This window comes from Taudactylus pleione, unplaced genomic scaffold (assembly GCF_031769625.1).
Source record: "Taudactylus pleione unplaced genomic scaffold, aTauple2 ptg000519l, whole genome shotgun sequence".
Taxonomy (NCBI): Eukaryota; Metazoa; Chordata; class Amphibia; order Anura; family Myobatrachidae; genus Taudactylus; species Taudactylus pleione.
In genome coordinates, this window is record NW_028284921.1 from 1,075,211 (window position 1) to 1,093,280 (window position 18,070).

The window sequence follows — 18,070 nt, forward strand, 5'->3', positions numbered from 1 at the left end:
TACGGTAGAAAATGGCTTTGGTTTTGAAAAAAATACACAATTCAGTCTTACCGGTTTCATCAGGGGTTACAGGTGAAGCACTATCCTGGGATAAGGTGGTCCAACTTGAATCCTCATCACTGGGAGCTAGGTTTTGAATGCGATGCAGGGCACAGTCTGTCTTTGCGCCGGTTTTCGGGTGGTCTTTTTTAGTCTCTGGACTAGATGATACCGTTGGCGCCAGGTTATCCTCAGGACTTGGAGTCTTGTGTTTTGGCCTTAGCACATCTCCATTGGTAATAATGCCTTGACCGGGTCTAGGGATCCATGTGGAGCTTTCATCTTCATCCAATGCATGGCCATTCATTAAACTCTGCTCAAGGTCCCTGGAAGTTTCAAGATCGGCATAGTAGTTAAGGAAGCTCTTGGTCCTTCTAGGAAGCAATGGCAGAATTTCAGAACTTTCTGGGTCATCTGAATCTTCAGCTTTGCCTTCTAACTTTTCTGAAATCTTCTTTACATCGTCCTCTAAACTTGTATTTTTGTTGGGATCTTGTTGCCCTTGCTCAGCAGCCTTTCTCAGCTGGTTCTCTCCATTCTTCACCAGCTTGATGTTTGAAGAGCTATTTGACAAAAGGGGTTGTGCTGCTGGGTCAGACAAGCCCATCGCTGCCTGGATATCAGTCAGTGCATATTTTTTTCGGCATTTTGGAGGTGTGTCACCCTTTGTTTCAGTCTGTTTTACATCCGTGTTTAGTAGTTCATTGTGAGAAGAGCGCAGGTTCAAGGTGTTTGGAGGATTAACTGGGCCATTCCTATTCACTATGTCCGTCGCACTGTGGCTTGCCATAAACATTGGAAGTGTTTCCACACTTGAGTCGACTATAAGAAACATTGAAAGGACAGCTTGTCAGTCATAATTTCAAAGTCACATCCAGCCTCATTTACGAATAACATTGACTTAAAGGAACAAATATGCAATGCAGCCACATTGTTATACAATACTGTTGTCTAATAGAGAATCACATAAAACGACAAGAAACTTATTTTAGCCTTTCAAGGCTCTAGTACAGGGTTAGGCTCGTCAGCTGTTGTGAATCACAGGTTGTAGCATATCCTGCCATACCAAGCCACAGTCGTCAGCTGCCTAATGGTAAAAAAAATTCAAAATCACACCTGATTTAATTTGATTCACGAAGGAGTCATAAGTTACATTGTAATCCAAGTATTTACGTTAAGACAATAATACAAAAAAAACATTAGGTGCTGATCAGTTATAATGTTTATTAAAAACACAAAAATAATATTTCACACATAACAATATAGACCTAAAAAGACACAAACACAAATTGCACCCTACTACTTGATAAGCCAAAAATGGTGTTTGGCACCAAGCATATAAAACCCCTTAATTACCAAGCTTTGCTCTAATATATTTCAAATACAGACTTAATGTTACTAATTGGGCATAGATGCCAAAACGAAATAAAAGAACACTATTAGCAGCATATAAGTATCAATTAGCTTAGATAGGCATATGAAAGATGTGGCTAGAAAAGAGTTGTTATTTCAAGGCAGCAGTTAGATTTTGCTTGGTTAGTAACAGCAGTATGTATCTGAAAGTCCAGCCACAAAAATCACTATTGCATCCAGTGAAGGATACCAGTATGCCCTTAACTGACAAGCAAATAAGCTGTGACAATTCATTTGTAAGCTTCAGTTCATAAGTTTTAAAACAGGTGTAGTAGCCTTTGCAATTTGTCAGAAAGACACATCCAGTATTGACTAGCTGATGTTAATTTAGCTGTAATTGGTACACTGAGGGGTATATTTACTAAAGTGAGAGTTTTTACTAGTGGAAATGTTGCCCATAGCAACCAATCAGATTCTACTTAACATTTAACTAGCACCTTCTAGAAGACATTAGCTAGAATCTGATTGGTTGCTATGGGCAACATCTCCACTGCTAAAAACTCTCACTTTAGTAAATATACCTGAGAGTTAGTAGGTAACAGGGTGGCGGGGTGAATGTTAGCAGATTGTGAAAGCTTGCATGCATATTAAATCATCCATCCCATCACTTCATCCCTTAAAAGACCCACACCAAATGCTTTCCATTGGGATTCTTACAAACCCCACAGTATCAAGTGTGTAACCACAGTCAGAATTCTAAAGGGGTCAGGTCCCAACAAGAGGTTTAATTATCTCAATGAAAGATCACACCAATCCTTGGATCCACGGTGCTGAGAACCAACCCCTAATCCAAACCTCCTCTCAGCGTGTGGGCACCTTTCTCACCACATTTCTTTACCTCTGTGGCCAGTCGGCAGCATCCTCAAGAGATGTGATTTACTTTAAGAGTTGCAATGTCGGCAATGCAATAATAATGTTAACTCTATTGCTGAGATATAATTCCGTATAGAGCTCAATTTAAACTCCTCAAACTCACTTATAATCCTTTTACACTAGATTGCTGGGTCGCACCCGGGATTATGTTCACAAGCCCATCCCGGGCGTGACCTGGTTGAGACACGTCAGACAGGCGGCCTGCCGGGTCGATGACACCATCGGCATCACGTAATGAGCCGATACTTGGAGATGATCTCATCTCCAAGCGCCAGCTCTTCCTATGCAGAGAACGGGACACGCTTTCAAACATTCTCGTGACCAGGGTTGAAATGCCGGGTCACTAGCAGGGCCATCTCTTCCATTGGGCTTGTTGGGCAGTTGCCCAAGGGTCCGAAGCTTGTAGGGGCCCACCAACCCACCCCCCTGCAGCCCGGCCAGTTGGTAAATTTGTGATATTTTTATTAGCAGCCACCGATGCACTGTGTTCTGATCTAACCTCCCCCACCCCATTCCCCCCCCTGGTGACAAGTACTCACCCTCCAGTTTCATTTCATTCGCTGGCTTCAGACAGAGTCTCTCTGCATGTGTGGGTGGTCTGATGGGCATGCAGGAGGGTTTAATTTTATTGAGCATTTAAATTTTTTTTTACCGTGAATGGATGGGTAGGGGCCCCAGTGCATTGCTTTGCCCAGGGCCCACACTGCTGTTAAGACAACCCTGGTCACTAGACCCGGCTTATTTCAACCTTGCCCTTTCACACAGCACAGATAACATTGCAATGATTGTAATTCTGATTCCTATGTTAAATTATTGTGTTCACATTCTTTGCTGTACATTGTCTAATCCAAAATAAAATACATAAAATAATATACACAGCCATAAAAAAACCTTCAGGAACATACATCTATTCACTTGTCTCAAAATAACTCAACTCCCTGCACTGGTCCTGACCATGTCCCAATACCGTTATCTGGATAGCTCTGTTCAGTTCAACCTGGTAGGTTGGGAGGTTCCATTCACTGCTCCCTTGCAAAGCAGAGCATTGGTGAACAGGTGACGTGGGCACTAGTCATGGTGTGATTGTCATGCCAGTTGTTTTTTTCAGGGGAGAGGAATTATATGGGGCAGTCCAGAGAGTCAGAAGCGCTGGTTGTGCTCCAGTAATGTGTGGCCATGCCCCCTTTCTCGTGCTGCGCTCCAGCACTTCCAATTCCAAAAACATTAAATGTTGGGGTTATGCCAAGATCTGTACATCATGACTTGTGTCCACTCTAGAATACAGGAATTTCCCTAATCCTCTCCCCCCCTAGCCCTCCCTTAGGGGTGCCTAACCCTACTCCCCCCCACCCCCTAGTGCCTAACCACCCCCCAGGGGTGCCTAAACCTAACCCCCCCTCCCCGCACCCTAAACCTAACCCTCCCGGGGATGGTGCCTACCCCTAACCCTCCGGGGGGGTGCCTAACCCTAAGTCCCCCCCCTGGAGACTCTAAATCTAACCCACCCCCCACCCCCGTGGTTATCCGCTCCCGACGCCCGGCTTACCTATGATCGGTATGCCGGGCGTCGGGATTTCAGCGTGTGGCTAATGATAGGCTTCGTTATTTAGACGCCTATCATTAATCCCATGCTGGGATTTCATCGTTGGGAAGCCGGCAGTCGGCATTTCAACCGCCGTCTTCCTGACTACATACCTGACATGATACAGCCTCTGCCTCTTCTTCACAGCTGTCACTGGCTGCTGTCCAGGACACAGGCCGCTGCCATCTCCCCTCACAGCTCTCACAGGTTGTCTGACAGGACATTGCCCCATGTCACCACCCCTCACAGATCTCATTGGCTGCCTGACAGAACATAGACACAACAACCTACCATCTCCCCTCACAGCTCTCACCTGACAGGACACAATGACCTGCCAACTCCCCTCACAGCTCCATATGGCTGCCTGACAGGACATAGCCACCAGCCATCTCTCCTCACTGCTCCCACTGGCTGCCTGATGGGACACAATCCCCTGCCACCTCACCTTACAGGCAGTGGTGAAGCAAGACCTATTGAGGCCCCATAGCAAAATCTCCACAGGGTGTTTCCCCCACCCGTGCGCAAATAATTTTGTAGTTTACCCATTTTGATTGCAAATGATCTAATATTTGCACTATCTGCCTACTTAGCGGACATGCAGGATTAAATGATATAAGTATCATAAATGAAAAAATATATTTTCCTAAAAAAATGTTTTACATTTTCCTAATCCTAAAAGTTTATGATATAACGTGGTATGTAAGAAGGCTATGATTCACTAATTAATCAGTCATACCCCTTTTACGCCTAAAACCTGGGTCCAGCCCGAGTCACTAAACATGGTTACACAACAGGCTGGCTGGGTTATTGCGGGCTTCTCCTCTGTCGGCGCGTGGAGAGGACATCATCTCCAAGCACTACTGAGCCAACTCTCCAGTGTGTTAACGAGACCAGGGTTGAATGACCTGGTTCACTTATTCACACTGCAGAGTTACACAGGTCACTCCACCCGGGAATCCAACCCTGGCCCCTTTGTCGCTGAGCCATGACCCGCGTTGACAACAATAATCCGGGTTATTTGGCCAGTGTAAAAGGGGTTTTAGTTAATACAAGATGGAGATGGAGACAGCTGGGCCAGTGGCAGCAGATATGTGCAGCCTCACTTAGATGCGGCTTGGGCCCCGTAACAGCACCATTCTCTGCACCTACTGTCTGAGAACTGCTACAATATTGGGCAGGTGTGTAGGCATCTATTTGGTGTTGAAACTGTATCCAGGTCTCCAGTAGGATTGTGTCAACAATCTAGTCTGGAGTTGGATCCTCAGAGGTATGTGTGTACCCATCGTAAGTCATGCAGTGTCATATCAGATGAATACTTTGCGTTATACATTGTTTCTAAATTAAATACTACAGGTGTAACGTACGGAGGTGTTTGAAAGGGTAACAGGCCAAAACTTGTTATATAGTCCTTACCTGAAGATGTTATTCAGATTTTCTTTCTGAAGATGTTGTTGTTCAGGACCTTAGTCGTTATCCAAAGTTGCTTAAATAAAGCAGCAACTACTCAGAGTAGTAATGTAGGACAAATGTCACCACAAAATGGCTGCCAACAGCTGGGCATCCCTTATATAGGACTGTGACCTGCCTTGTGACATCACAATGCATGCAGGCAGCAGCTAGAGATGGATGTAGCTTAGATCAGCTCTGGTCCCAGATGCCCTGCAGCAACACTATGGTGAGAATAGAAAAGCCAGGGCTCAGTAGATGGCAGTGTAACACGGTGAAGGTATAAGGCTGCCTGGGCCCCGTAGCAACCGTACTGTTCGCACCTACTATGGCTAGACCCTTGGCTCGAGGGTCTGTTGATCCCAATTCTGACCTCCCCTGAGGCCCTGACAGCGGATAACAATCCCACCACCCCTTACAGCTCAATATAATCCAACCTTCAGTTGATCTGGAAGTCACATTGAGCAGGCTGGCAGGTCAGACACAAGTCTCCCTGCATTGAGCGGAGTCTCTGAAGTCTCTCTATGCTGGCAGTGCCTCAGGGCTAATAAAGGGATGGACCGTAGGGGCTCCCAACATAGATATATAGATTATATCAATATTTTAATCTAATGTTTACAACAATATTTCAGTTGTATCGATGATCACACTGCTTGCACCTTATTATAAATAAAGGGAAGTTAAGAGAAACAAAGGGGGCAAGAGACAGGTTTTTTGGGAGTGAGAGAGAGGTAAGAGAGCCTGGGGCAAGTGAGAGAGGGGCAGGGGAAGTAGGTGGATGAGTAGAGCTAGATAGCATAAGACAGGCAGAGAGAGACAGAGAGGTTCTAGGGAAAAAGAAATCTACAACGCTGGGCACCGCAGATAGGAAGCAGGCGAATGGCGGGTCTGTAATACTAGTAGTAAATGATGTGACAGTGAGGTAAAGCCTTAGAAATATTCTACTAGGAAATAAATGTTACACTTATGTTATTATGTGAATAGCTAATGGTTAGTCGTTAACAGTTCCATTTACCCTTTATGTGTTTAAGTAGATTAGACCTTTTGGTTTTAGGAAAGCCAGTCTCTTCATCTAACAATATCTGTGCTGTGTGTGAAGACATCAAAGGGCCACCTAGTCAGGCAGGACTGCAGTCATTTACCTCTGACTTAATGGCATGTATCTGGAGGATAGAAATATTTACTGTATTTCGGTCACGTAAATACCCCTCCCCCCAATAGCTGGGTTTACTCAGTATCATTGGGAAAGTTGATATTGCAATATTGATTCCCATTCACTTCTCCGGTATCACAGTTAATAGAAAGACACTTTACAAAGCTGTGTTTCTGGTTGTTGGAAATATAAAAATGTGATTTTGGTGTTTTACTGCTGCATTTTCAGGAATATACATTCTCCATTTACTGCAATCTAACCATGTCCTGACAAAAGGGTTATGTGATAAGGTGTATCGATATATTCTCTAATGTACTATAGCCTTTATCATTTGTGAATTTGGAATTGGAGTTACAGGTACTCAAAGATGCTGACTAATAAATCTTGTCTGCTTTCTAGGACATAACTATTCCTGCAATTATCTGTGGAAACGCCAGAGCTAAACATATTACAATAGATGCACTACTCTCATTAATATGTACAAACATTTATTTTTACAAATTGTATGGCATGTTTGTATCAAAAGGGCTACAGATAATAAAGCATTATTATTATTATTATTATTATTATTCAGTGACAAATCTAACTTTACCGATCGTTGCATCAACTTCTTTCTTTGAGTGGTTTTTATTTTCAAGCTTTTGCCTCAGGCAATCATTTGAAAAGCATATATGCCAACATTGTAGAACATTTTCCAGGGGCACTTAGCCGGTGATCCGGCCTATCCATACAGGTTACATGTAATCCCTTGTATCCACACAAGTTACACATGAGCTGATGTAGCCACACATTGTACATATGAAACGATGTATCCATGATCAGCCAGGGAAACCACCCAGGTCATAAGCTGTATTCACATAGGTCAAACATGACCTGCTGTATCCACATGGGTTGGGGATGCGATCCCGGCGGTGATAATGACGGTCACTATCACGACAGCGTAATCCCGCCGGTGGAAAACCCAAGGCATGCAGTTAATCTAATCCTTCCCTTAACCCACCTTCGACCCTAACCCTCCCCTCCTGCAGCCTAACCCAATCCCCCTCCCACAGCCTAACCCTAACTCTTCCTCTAGTGCAGCAATGGGGAACCTCAGGCCCGGGGGCCATATAAGGCCCACGGAATCATTTGGTCTGGCCCTTGGAGCTATTTTCTGCTACCCTCATCTGGCTAGCAGGGTGCCTAGAATGGCACCCTGCAGCCAGAATCTATGCAGCAGTGCCGCCTGCAGCGTCCTTAGGATGCTTCAGACGGTCACACCGCTGCCCTTACAGCTCCTGGAGCATCCTCAGGATGCTCCGGGCATTGCTGTAATCAGCGGCAATTGTGACCCCACCCCTGTATGACATCACACGGAGGGGGGCGCGACCTGCACCCGGCCCTCGAATAATATTGTATATATCAAAATGGCCCTCAGCAGAAAAAAGGTTGCCAACCATTGCTCTTGTGCCTAACACTAACCTAATACTCAACTTCAGAATGGAAGCCACTAGGATTTTGGAGCCGGGATTCTGACTTCTGACAGGATTTTGTCGCTTTGGATTCTGACCGCTGGCATTCTGTACGCCGGGATGCTGACTACATCCCATCCACAAAGTTCATATATGAGCCAGAATGGAGTCTGGTCAGACAGTTACTATTAGATCTAATCCAAGTGGTAGCAAATGGGGATACCTATTTTAGGCTCTCCTGAATCTTTAAAGCCCCATTCCTTAAAAAAAAAAAAAAAAAAAAAAAAAAAGGAAAACAAGTCCTACCCTATTTTTCATTTCTTATTTATCAAAAGACACATTTTGATCCCAGGGACAATGGCCAGCAGAGATAAGAGTTGTCCAACCGCTTTCCTGGACAGTTACAGCATATGCAAAGAAGCACATACATGAGCCTGCTTATTGCCTCATGTATGCACACTGGGGGCGAAATTCAATTGTTTCCAGCCCCCATCGCGTCTGACGGAGCTATTCAATTTTTGCTCCTGTCGGGCGCGATCTCCTGCTAGCGCCCCATTTCAGCTCGCAGCCCCAGAGGGGTGCGAGCTGAAATCGGCGAAAAGTGACCTGTTTGGGCGCCCAAATGGCACTTTTCGCGATCACGCCCAGCACTTTGGTTGGGGTTAGCCAATTTACGCAGCTAAACCCGACCACTTTGGGTGCGATCAGCGCGAAATGCTGGCACAATTGAATAGCGGCCTGCGATCCCCCGTCACTTTAGACGGGAGATCTGGGCCGCAAAAACAATTGAATTCTGCCCTGGGACTGGACTTAGGCATATATACGGAAAAAATATTTGTGTTGTTAATAAAGCATATTCTCCTGTGGGCACCCCTTTCTAACGATCTGAGTACAGCTGTCATAAGTAAATAGGCTTCTCTGGGCAGTGCAGAATGCCCCCGGTAAAGGCTACAGCTTGTGATAGCCAGCCATAAACTTGACAATGGCACCTTTTCACAGGATTTAGGGTATTTCTGCATTTGATACCCAATCTGTGAAAATACATATACCTGTATATTTATTTCAATATGCTAATCAAGAGAACGTGCAATCAGAAAAATAAAATAGTTATTCCCAGTAAACTTACTGCATTGCAAATTCCTGCACGTGGGTCTGATCTCAGAAGTACAAAACACATCCTATCATTAATGCACTAAAGAAATAAATAGCTAGGGTAGGTAATGTGTGACACATTTCCACACTTTCACATGTTAAATACTCTTCTAACGAACTCAGAAATGAATCAAATTATTCTAAAAATAGAGCGATAGCTACATGGCTTAAAAAAGTAAAAAGTCTAAATAATAAAAAATGCTGAAAACAAAATAATAAGCGGAAGAAAGTGTAACAGAAATAATAAAATTAGAGTACATAAATCAAACGCATGACACCACACACCAAACACAACAGGGAGTCTAACCTTGAAGGACTTCAGACATGGGTCACAATGGCGTCAGCAATGGATCAGGATATAGGTTAAAGTTAGCAACCTGAAAAGAGGCATGATTGTAAAATTAAAACCAAGGAAGCTTCTAATATCTAAAATGAATAATTAGATGTGAAAGAACACAAATTGAATAAACAAACAACAAACAAATACAGGCTATGGATAAAATAAAAAAAATAAAAAACTATAATAAAGAGAATAATCCATGCATTATAGGTAACTCCATCTGAAATGTAATTTGGGATGACTGAAACGGCTGGTGCTGCAACAGCTCTTTTCCTGGTTTTGACCAATGGGAGATGCCCAAATTCTGACAAGGATATTTCAGTCTCTGATACAGGTGGCGTATAATCAGAATAAGTGTATGTGTTTCCAGCACGTGTCACTAAGATCGTATGCATATTTACAAATAGCCACTTTATTAGTTACACCTGTGGCTCCCGTGTAACTCACTATTTAATAATTAGTAATAGCCCAAATGCAACCTGGATTGGGTACACGATCCCAACGGTGACAATGCCTGTCCCGGAATCCTGACTGTAAGCATCCTGACGCATGATGGTAAGTATTCTAACCCTCCCCCTAACAAACCCCTTTACTTAGCCTAACCCTAAGCGTCCCTTCCCACAGCCTAACCCCATCCCTCCCCTCTCGCAGCCTAACCCTAATCCTCCCCCTCTCGCAGCCTAACCCTAATCCTTCCCCTCTCGCAGCCTAACCCTTAGCATCCCTTCCCACAGCCTAACCCTATCCCTCCCCTCTCGCAGCCTAACCCTAATATTCCCCCTCTCGCAGCCTAACCCTAATCCTCCCCCTAGTGTCTTACCCTAACCCTAATATTTACCATCGGGATTCCAGAGCCAGTATTCTGAACATTGGGATCCTGAACACCGGGATGCTGACTACATCCCTTCAACCCATCTTAGAAAAATTGTACCCAATTGTACTATTTCAGGAATATAATAGTCAGTGCCACAAGGCTAGGAAAGTGCTGAAAGCAGGTCCATAGCAAGGCTAAAATATGCCCTCTGCGGTCCCATCCCCGAACACATCACATGATGATATCACATCAAAGTTGCGGGGCTGCCGGGGCCAGCAAGTAGAGGAGTGACCAGAGCATACAAAGGACGATCCAAGGGTAGCTGTACAAGCTGTAGTGTGAGCAACCAGAGCTTCCAGTCAGCTGTACAGGATGCACCGTGCCATTCTAGGCAACCTACAAGCCAAACTGCGAGTGCCATGGGAAGTGACAGAACCCCGTCCCATCTCGTGCCCTGGGCGATGGCAACACTCGCACACCCCTACTTAAGGCCTTAGCTGAAGGGAACCAGGAACAAGATAGTGGATTCACTGAAAGCAGAAAAGCCTGCTTTCACCAGACCTCGAACGAGATTGTGTGGGAATATATTCACCAACAGTTAATATGCAAACACTATGGGGCACAGTGTAGTCAACATGGGCCCCCAGCCTTCTATCTTTCTTTTGAGAAGTAAGTGAGCCCAGCGCTGACAAAGTCAGACTTCTCATGGAGTAATTTTATAATAGACTGATGCAAGAAAGTGGCCAGTCATTTTAAACTGCAGTGTACCTACCAGCTCCTGAAGAACACTGGGCCTGATTCAGAGCCGGACGCAATTAGCGCTCGCTCGTCCAGAAAATAGGGGTGGCTATTCAAATGAACCGTTCGCTGTTTGCGGTCTGTTCACGCCTCAAGGTCTGAACGAGCGAACAAAACTTGCGGACGTTTTTTGGGAAACTACGCCCCCTGGCCGCTCGCATCCTACGTCATGTCCGCTATTTATTAGATTAATCGAGTACATCGACCAGGGTATGAACTGCTCGCTATTCTTGGGGTTGGTTTTTGCTACCACAATTTTGCGAGCAGTTCTGGCTATAAAATAACCCAGTGACGTGGTCAATGACGCTGCTGTTTAAATTATGCACACCCATAAAACGCCCATTTTGACCTTTAAGCGCGCCTGCGATCAGATCTCCACTCCCCGTTTTCAAACACCTTCCCTTGTTACCACCCACATACGCCTCATCCTGTCACTCAAATTATCAGGCATTCTCTATTTTGCGAGCACATGAATTTCGGCCGCACTGACTGGTTCGCGCATGCGTATAACGATCCGTACGCATGCGCAGTTGGGCAAACATCGCTCGGAGCGAACGAGCTGCCGCTTACGAGTGGCTCTGAATCAGGCCCACTGTACTTTAGCAGTAGTTTCACTACCCTTTTTCAATGACATGTCCATCCTGTGTGGACCAGTTTTGATTTGTACATATCTTGATGTAACGGTTCCATCCAAAGTAAACCCTAATTATTCATACAGTATGTCAGGACTGAACTCACTCAAATGTCCAATCTTGACATATGGAAGCCAGTGCTTAATATTACCTCTACAATTGTGAAAAATGCCCCTCTAGGTCTGTATCTATAACAGCCAGTAGTCTGCCACCACCTGTTATATCCGGGCCTCAGGTATCTAAATCTCTTCAGTCACAATTGCACAATCTCTCACATATCAGTCTCACAATGGGGCCGATTCTGAGTTGGGAGTAAAGCAGAAAAGAGCAAGTAACTTTGCACCTTGGCAAATCCATGTTGTAATGCAGGTGGGGCCGATGTAAAATGTGCAGAGAGATTTAGATTTGAGAGGGGTGTGTCCAAACTCAAATCTAAGTTGCAGTGTAAATATAAAGCTGTCCAGCATTTGAGGCTACATGCATAAGCAGCCAGTACTTACCCTGCATGCAAAACTAATAAATATATTTGCACCCCTTTTATTGCAACATGATTTGTTCCAGATAGAAAGTTACTTGGTCTTTTTGCTTTGCTCAGACTTCAGAATCAGCCCCAATAAGTCTATAATTTTAAAGGTAGCTTAAGCGATCAATAGCTTCATCAAAGACTTGTGTTTCCAGAGCATATAAGAACAGACTAATAAAGAAACACTATTTAAAAAAAAAAAAAAAAAAAGTACACTGCTTACTTACAAAAATGATAACAGAAAAGTTACAATATAAACAGACAATACATGTATAGCAATTTAAAACAAAAAAGAAAACTTACAGGAAATATAACACGTAGAGTTGCATCTTCGAAAAGCTTGAGGACAGCAAAAAAATATATAGAGTCTTTCAAACTCAAATGAACCTCAAAATATTATTAGCCTTTATTGTATGACCCCACAAGGTAACTGCAGCACCTTACAAAGTACAGAAACAGTAAGAACAAAATAAGAAAAAAGTGACTTACAGTACAAAACATAGCAGAACATGGACAAGGTTTATAAACATTGCTGCATCAGCAGTCATAGTACCCAAATAAGCAGCGGGGCAGCTGAACCCAAAGGTTTGGTGCCATTGTTAGCAGTGGGGAGGAGAGGAGGTACAAGTGAGGGAAGGAAAAGCACCTGAAAAAAAGAGGGTATAAGTATAACACAGAACAAACCATTGCAATACCTTCTAAAACCTGGACCACACCTCCCTGGATATCATCGCCAGCTCTTCTGTGACTGGTTGGCTGGAAAAACCCAGGTAGTTTCCACCTTAAACTTAGGCAATGATATAGCTTCCCTTGTGTAGGAGGCATTTGGTAAAATGTATTCTCAATGTATCTCATACACTAATCTCTAGATTGACACAAAACATTACTGAATAGAGATGGTGAGTTACTGGATAAACAATTCCTGCCTTCCCCATGGTACGATGGGTCCCTAATTTGCATCATTTTTGCTCATCATTTTGCTACATATTTCTATGATATTAGAGATTTGTAGCTACATCAGAATTAGTATTTTTTTTTAATAAAAAACACACAAACATATACTGTATAGCTGTCTTTGTTCTTTTCAGATGATTTAACATAAAGCCTTGCAGACTGCTGCCTCGGAGTGTCCAACTGTGACTGCAGATAGGCATTCCTTGCAGATAGGCCTTCCTCTGAAGTTCATGCTAGGTGACCAAACGTAATCTATATGCAAACCCAGGAAAAAATGATGCAGGGAGAGGATATGAGAGTTGTTTTAATTTCCATATACCTGGTGTAAATAGTCTGCATATTTAATTATTCCTCTATTTCTAGTAACACATACATGATACAAATAATTTACATGTTAATGGAATACCCTTGAAAAGCTCACCCACTTCAATGCTTGGCCACTAGATTGTAAAAGTCATAGCTTCACATTTTCATAAGGGCAGAGTTATAAGATTAATAAAAGACACATCTCTTGCTACATTTCTCTTGTTATACCTGTTCTGTAAAGAATACATAACCATTGGCTAGATTTATTTTATAATTGAGTGTTACTTTCTAGCATTATTTGAAACCAACAATCCTCCTCCTGAACATATGGTCTGGTATGGGGGCTATTGGGATGGAAGGTACAACCATCTCCGGACCTGCCCAATATCAGCAGAGCTGAACTGTACTGTCTGCTAGGAATTGCTGTCTGTTTTTATGCTCTATTTTTGGAAAAAGACTATGTTGGAGACAGCATTTGTTCATACACATCTGGTTTATGTAGGTGGACTTCATTGATCCCCTTTAATACCTTCCTCTGTCTCCTCCTCAGACAGTAAAATACTTCTACCTAAAGCAGGAGGGGGCAGCAATCCCCAGCACATGTTCCAGACATGGCATGTGGAACAGTTTTAAGTGCATGCAGAAGGTTCTGAAGATTTACCAGCTAGGACCAAACTAAGTATCATACTTAAATGTAGGCCCCAATATATTATAATAAAAAAATATATATATTTATTCGGTTACAGATCGTAAACAATTGCAATAATCCTAAATCAACTGAGACTAAAAACTTAGTCAGTGCATTTTATCTTTACGTCTGCCACCAACTCTTTGAGGGTCAATCCAATTATACGCGATACACTCGCAGTTGCTAGTAATAGCGATAATGGGTAAACTTGGCGGCAGCCTAAACTAGCTCAAAACTGTGCTCAGCCCCATAGATCTGTGTACAAAATTGAGCGAGTTCAACCTGAAAGAGGGCCGCGAGGTGCGGTGCCATTGCTGGCGTTCGAAACGCCGTAGCAACGGCAAAACGCACCCCACGAGGCTAATTGGATTTGAGTTGAATACTCTCATAACTTCCCTCACTTTAGATTTGTGTGGCTTGAAAAGTGTTACAAATTCCTATCATTTTAAATACAGAACTGGCTCACTCATCTTAACTGTATGTTAGCTAGCAAAAGGTTGCTGACCCCAGACATGAAGTATGAAGGGGAGTGGTAGAGCTAGAATTGGAGATGGGGGAGTTTACGGTCATAGCAACCTACTTTTCTAAAAAAAAGTAATAATTGGAGGTGCACACGTTACGCCCTCACGCCATATGACTGAAATGCCATTCATATATATGGTTAGTGATTCCAATAGATTTCATTCCCAATCAGAAGCAGCCCTTATCTTGATATAAGAACAATCTAGAGATTCTTTAAGAATGGTGGTGATTCCAATGGACTACAGTATGTTCAGAAAGTCTTTCTGTAAAAAGGTGTATATTGAAATTATGCCTTTATAATGTGATTGGACAAAGCATGAAAAGGAATGAAATCAATTGGCATAGTGTGCCTTTAATATGCTAATGTATATACAATAAACATTCATTTTGTTTAGCTCATTAACAGTTAAAGTGCAGGCGAAACTTTGTACTTTGTCCTCACTTTTGAAGACGCAATAGAAGCCGGAATCCTACGCTCCCCAGCGTCTTAGGAAGAGAGTGAGACACCACCATTCACTTATATTATTTTTGGTCCTTCACCACCAAAGTTTGTTTAAAAAGCTTTAAAAATGAATTTAAATGCTAAAAATGAATGCTTAACAAGGGGAATTATTTGTTCTTCTAATATAGGAATCCGCAATTATCTGGGAACAAAAATAGTGTATTTACCAGCTATGTTTAAAAATTTCTGGTTTTCCATTCATTACATTGGTGTTTGCACCTCTTAAACGAGGGCATAATTCAGAGATGTACGTAATCCCGAAGTTTATGCACATCTCCAATGTTCTTAGCTCTGCGCAGAAGCCGCACTGCGCATATGCATATCTGTAGCTGTGATGTCGCTCGAGGACCCCCAGGCATAGCTTCACTGGCCCGGACTGCGTGATTTAACTGGACATCCTGAGTAACCGGAGGATTATTCAGCTGTCTGATGGTCACGTGGTAGATCCGATGTTGCGTACACAGCAGCGGATCACATGAGGCCGGCAGTGAGTGTCTTAACTCAAGACGTCTCCTGCGGCTCTTGTATATTGTAACACAGCAGCTGAGCACAAAGGCGCTGCGGCAGTGCTAACTGTGTCCATCTCGGAATCAGGTCCTGAGTGAGCATATATAAATGAATGGGCAAAGCTCCGTCCATGGAGTTCTCCATCACAAGCCAAACAGACTAATTATAGTATAAATGAACAGAACTAAGAAACATATTTAAACAAGACTGCACACTCTCAATTCATAAACTGAAAACAATGTAAGAATATATATGCATGAATTAAATAAATATAGCAATAAGGGATCTGTATATATGCAAGCTGGTAAACATTAGCAAAATGAAACTATAAAATCTGTTCGAGCGAAGATTTCAATAATTAAAAACAATATGAAAACATAATATGAACAAAGCAGTGTCCAAGGGGTTTATTTACTGCTACCGATTTTGTTTATGCCCGACATTTAAAAGAGCAATGCTTATATTAGCCGTGTTTTGCTAGCAAACTTAACGCCCTTTTAAATTTTGGGCATAAACACGATCGGAACTGCCGGGTTTTAGAACCCGACGCTTAGTAAATAAACCCTCTTAAGAGAGTAATTTAGTTATTTTTGCAAATTCAACAGAATGCTGATCTGCTGTATTGTTTATACAGGACCTAGCTGCCCTGTATATGAAAAATCTTTTACCCAACAGGTATATAAAGCTAGCGGAGTTCCAGGCTCCTTGAACATGGATTGATTAATATGTAATAAATGTATATTCCCTCTGTGGATGTATGACATACGAGCCAGACAGAAAGAGGTGGTTAACAAAAATCTTTTGTTAGCATAGAGACAAACCAGTCCACTCTTATAGCAACCTGGGAACAATCATTCATGCAGAAAAATCAGAACTCTGTTATACTCATTGAAATAACCAACCACTGTTATGCGCACAGTGAGCCTTCATCAGTGAAACATAAAAAAATCAGAGTATCCACAGTTTATTACAATGAATCACAGTAATAACGATTGTTGCATTGTTGTAAAACATAGGGGTGATTCGCATTAATGTTATGTGCCACCAGACATCACCATAATGTCTGGCCCCGCGCAGATTATTGTCTATAAGGACAGCAAAACTTCGGCCATCGTGTTGAATTGAATTGCCCCCTTAAGCTGGGTACACATCTGCCCGATGGTTCAGCTGACCTATCTAACAATTGGTAAGTGCACACACACTTACCAATCATTTGGCCGATGTATCTGCGCTGACATCACAACTGGGCGGACATCACCAGCGGGTCCCTGCAGAAAGTTGTGCAGATATATCTGCAGAATATATTGACATCGGCTCTGCTACAGGACAGATGCAATGTGTGTGAACGACGTCATTCACAGACATGTGCACTACAGTGTGTACCCAGTTAAGATACAGCTTCCTACAATTATCTCATAAATGAGTAGAATATCAAGCAAATGAATAAATGTAAGAGATACAAATACAGAGTTCACCAATCACAGGACCATCTGAACTGAAGCGTTTACCCACAACAGTGGTTTCCTCAGAGGCAACAGTTACATTTCTATATTCTATTGTATGAAAGGTGAATGTTATATTATCTTGTTTTCCTTATTACTGAAATGCATTGATGTCAATATCATGGGTTCTAATTGGCTTTCTTGCAGCCTGGCAATTGTATTCCTTGGGGTCAATTCAATTAGGTGTGAGTTTGCGAAAGCGGGTTTATTTGAAACTCGCAAACATCGCACGAATGCGTACTCCCGAGAAATGCAAGATTGAAATAGAAATGTCTATATGCTTCTCGCAGAGAAGGTGTGCAAAATTTTCTATAGCATGCAACATGAGAGAAGTGCATAAAAATGTAGGTAGACCATCCTGGACCCCCCAAAAAATGACAAACGTGTTAGCAGAACCATATGAAAGGCCGTTAGTGGGCAAAATAAAATAAATAAAAAAAAAAAATTATATATATATATATATATATATATATATACACACAAACATATATACATCTATACACACACAGTATGTATATAAAAAGTAATTATTTATCATTTTAAAAAATACTTTACTTAAATTTGAGTTGCCTAAACTAATGTAAAAGTTGATTTTGGTGTAATTTAAGGCCTTTTTTTAACACCCAAAAATGACATGTAATTATTGGGCCAATTAAGCTAATTGAAAACTTCTAAATGCCAAATTAGTCATTAGGAGGTGTCCAAAGGGTTCTGCAGTGGGTCCCAACATTTTAACCATGAAATAAAGATTTTACTTACCATCTCAAACAAAAAATAAACAGGGTTTTCAGTGGCAAACGCAGGATTTTTAGAGGGGGGTTTCCAAATGCTTGATTTTAGAGTGAGTGTGGCCAGTCCATGAATAATTAGCAC

The 18,070-nt window shown here is 42.5% G+C and overlaps 1 protein-coding gene across 4 annotated transcripts in view; it reads right to left on the reverse strand.

The window, feature by feature from the left end:
* APBB2 (amyloid beta precursor protein binding family B member 2) overlaps positions 1-18,070 on the reverse strand; it is a 431,323-nt gene that overhangs the window by 245,502 nt on the left and 167,751 nt on the right. For 2 of the 4 annotated variants that reach the window (XM_088450563.1, XM_088450565.1), the window contains exon 4: positions 52-861. In XM_088450563.1, coding sequence (XP_088306689.1) covers positions 52-861 — 810 coding nt within the window. Of the gene's footprint in view, positions 1-51; positions 862-5,320; positions 5,410-9,416; positions 9,487-18,070 lie in introns of those variants that run through there. The other 2 variants (XM_088450564.1, XM_088450566.1) reach the window with 2 other exon arrangements.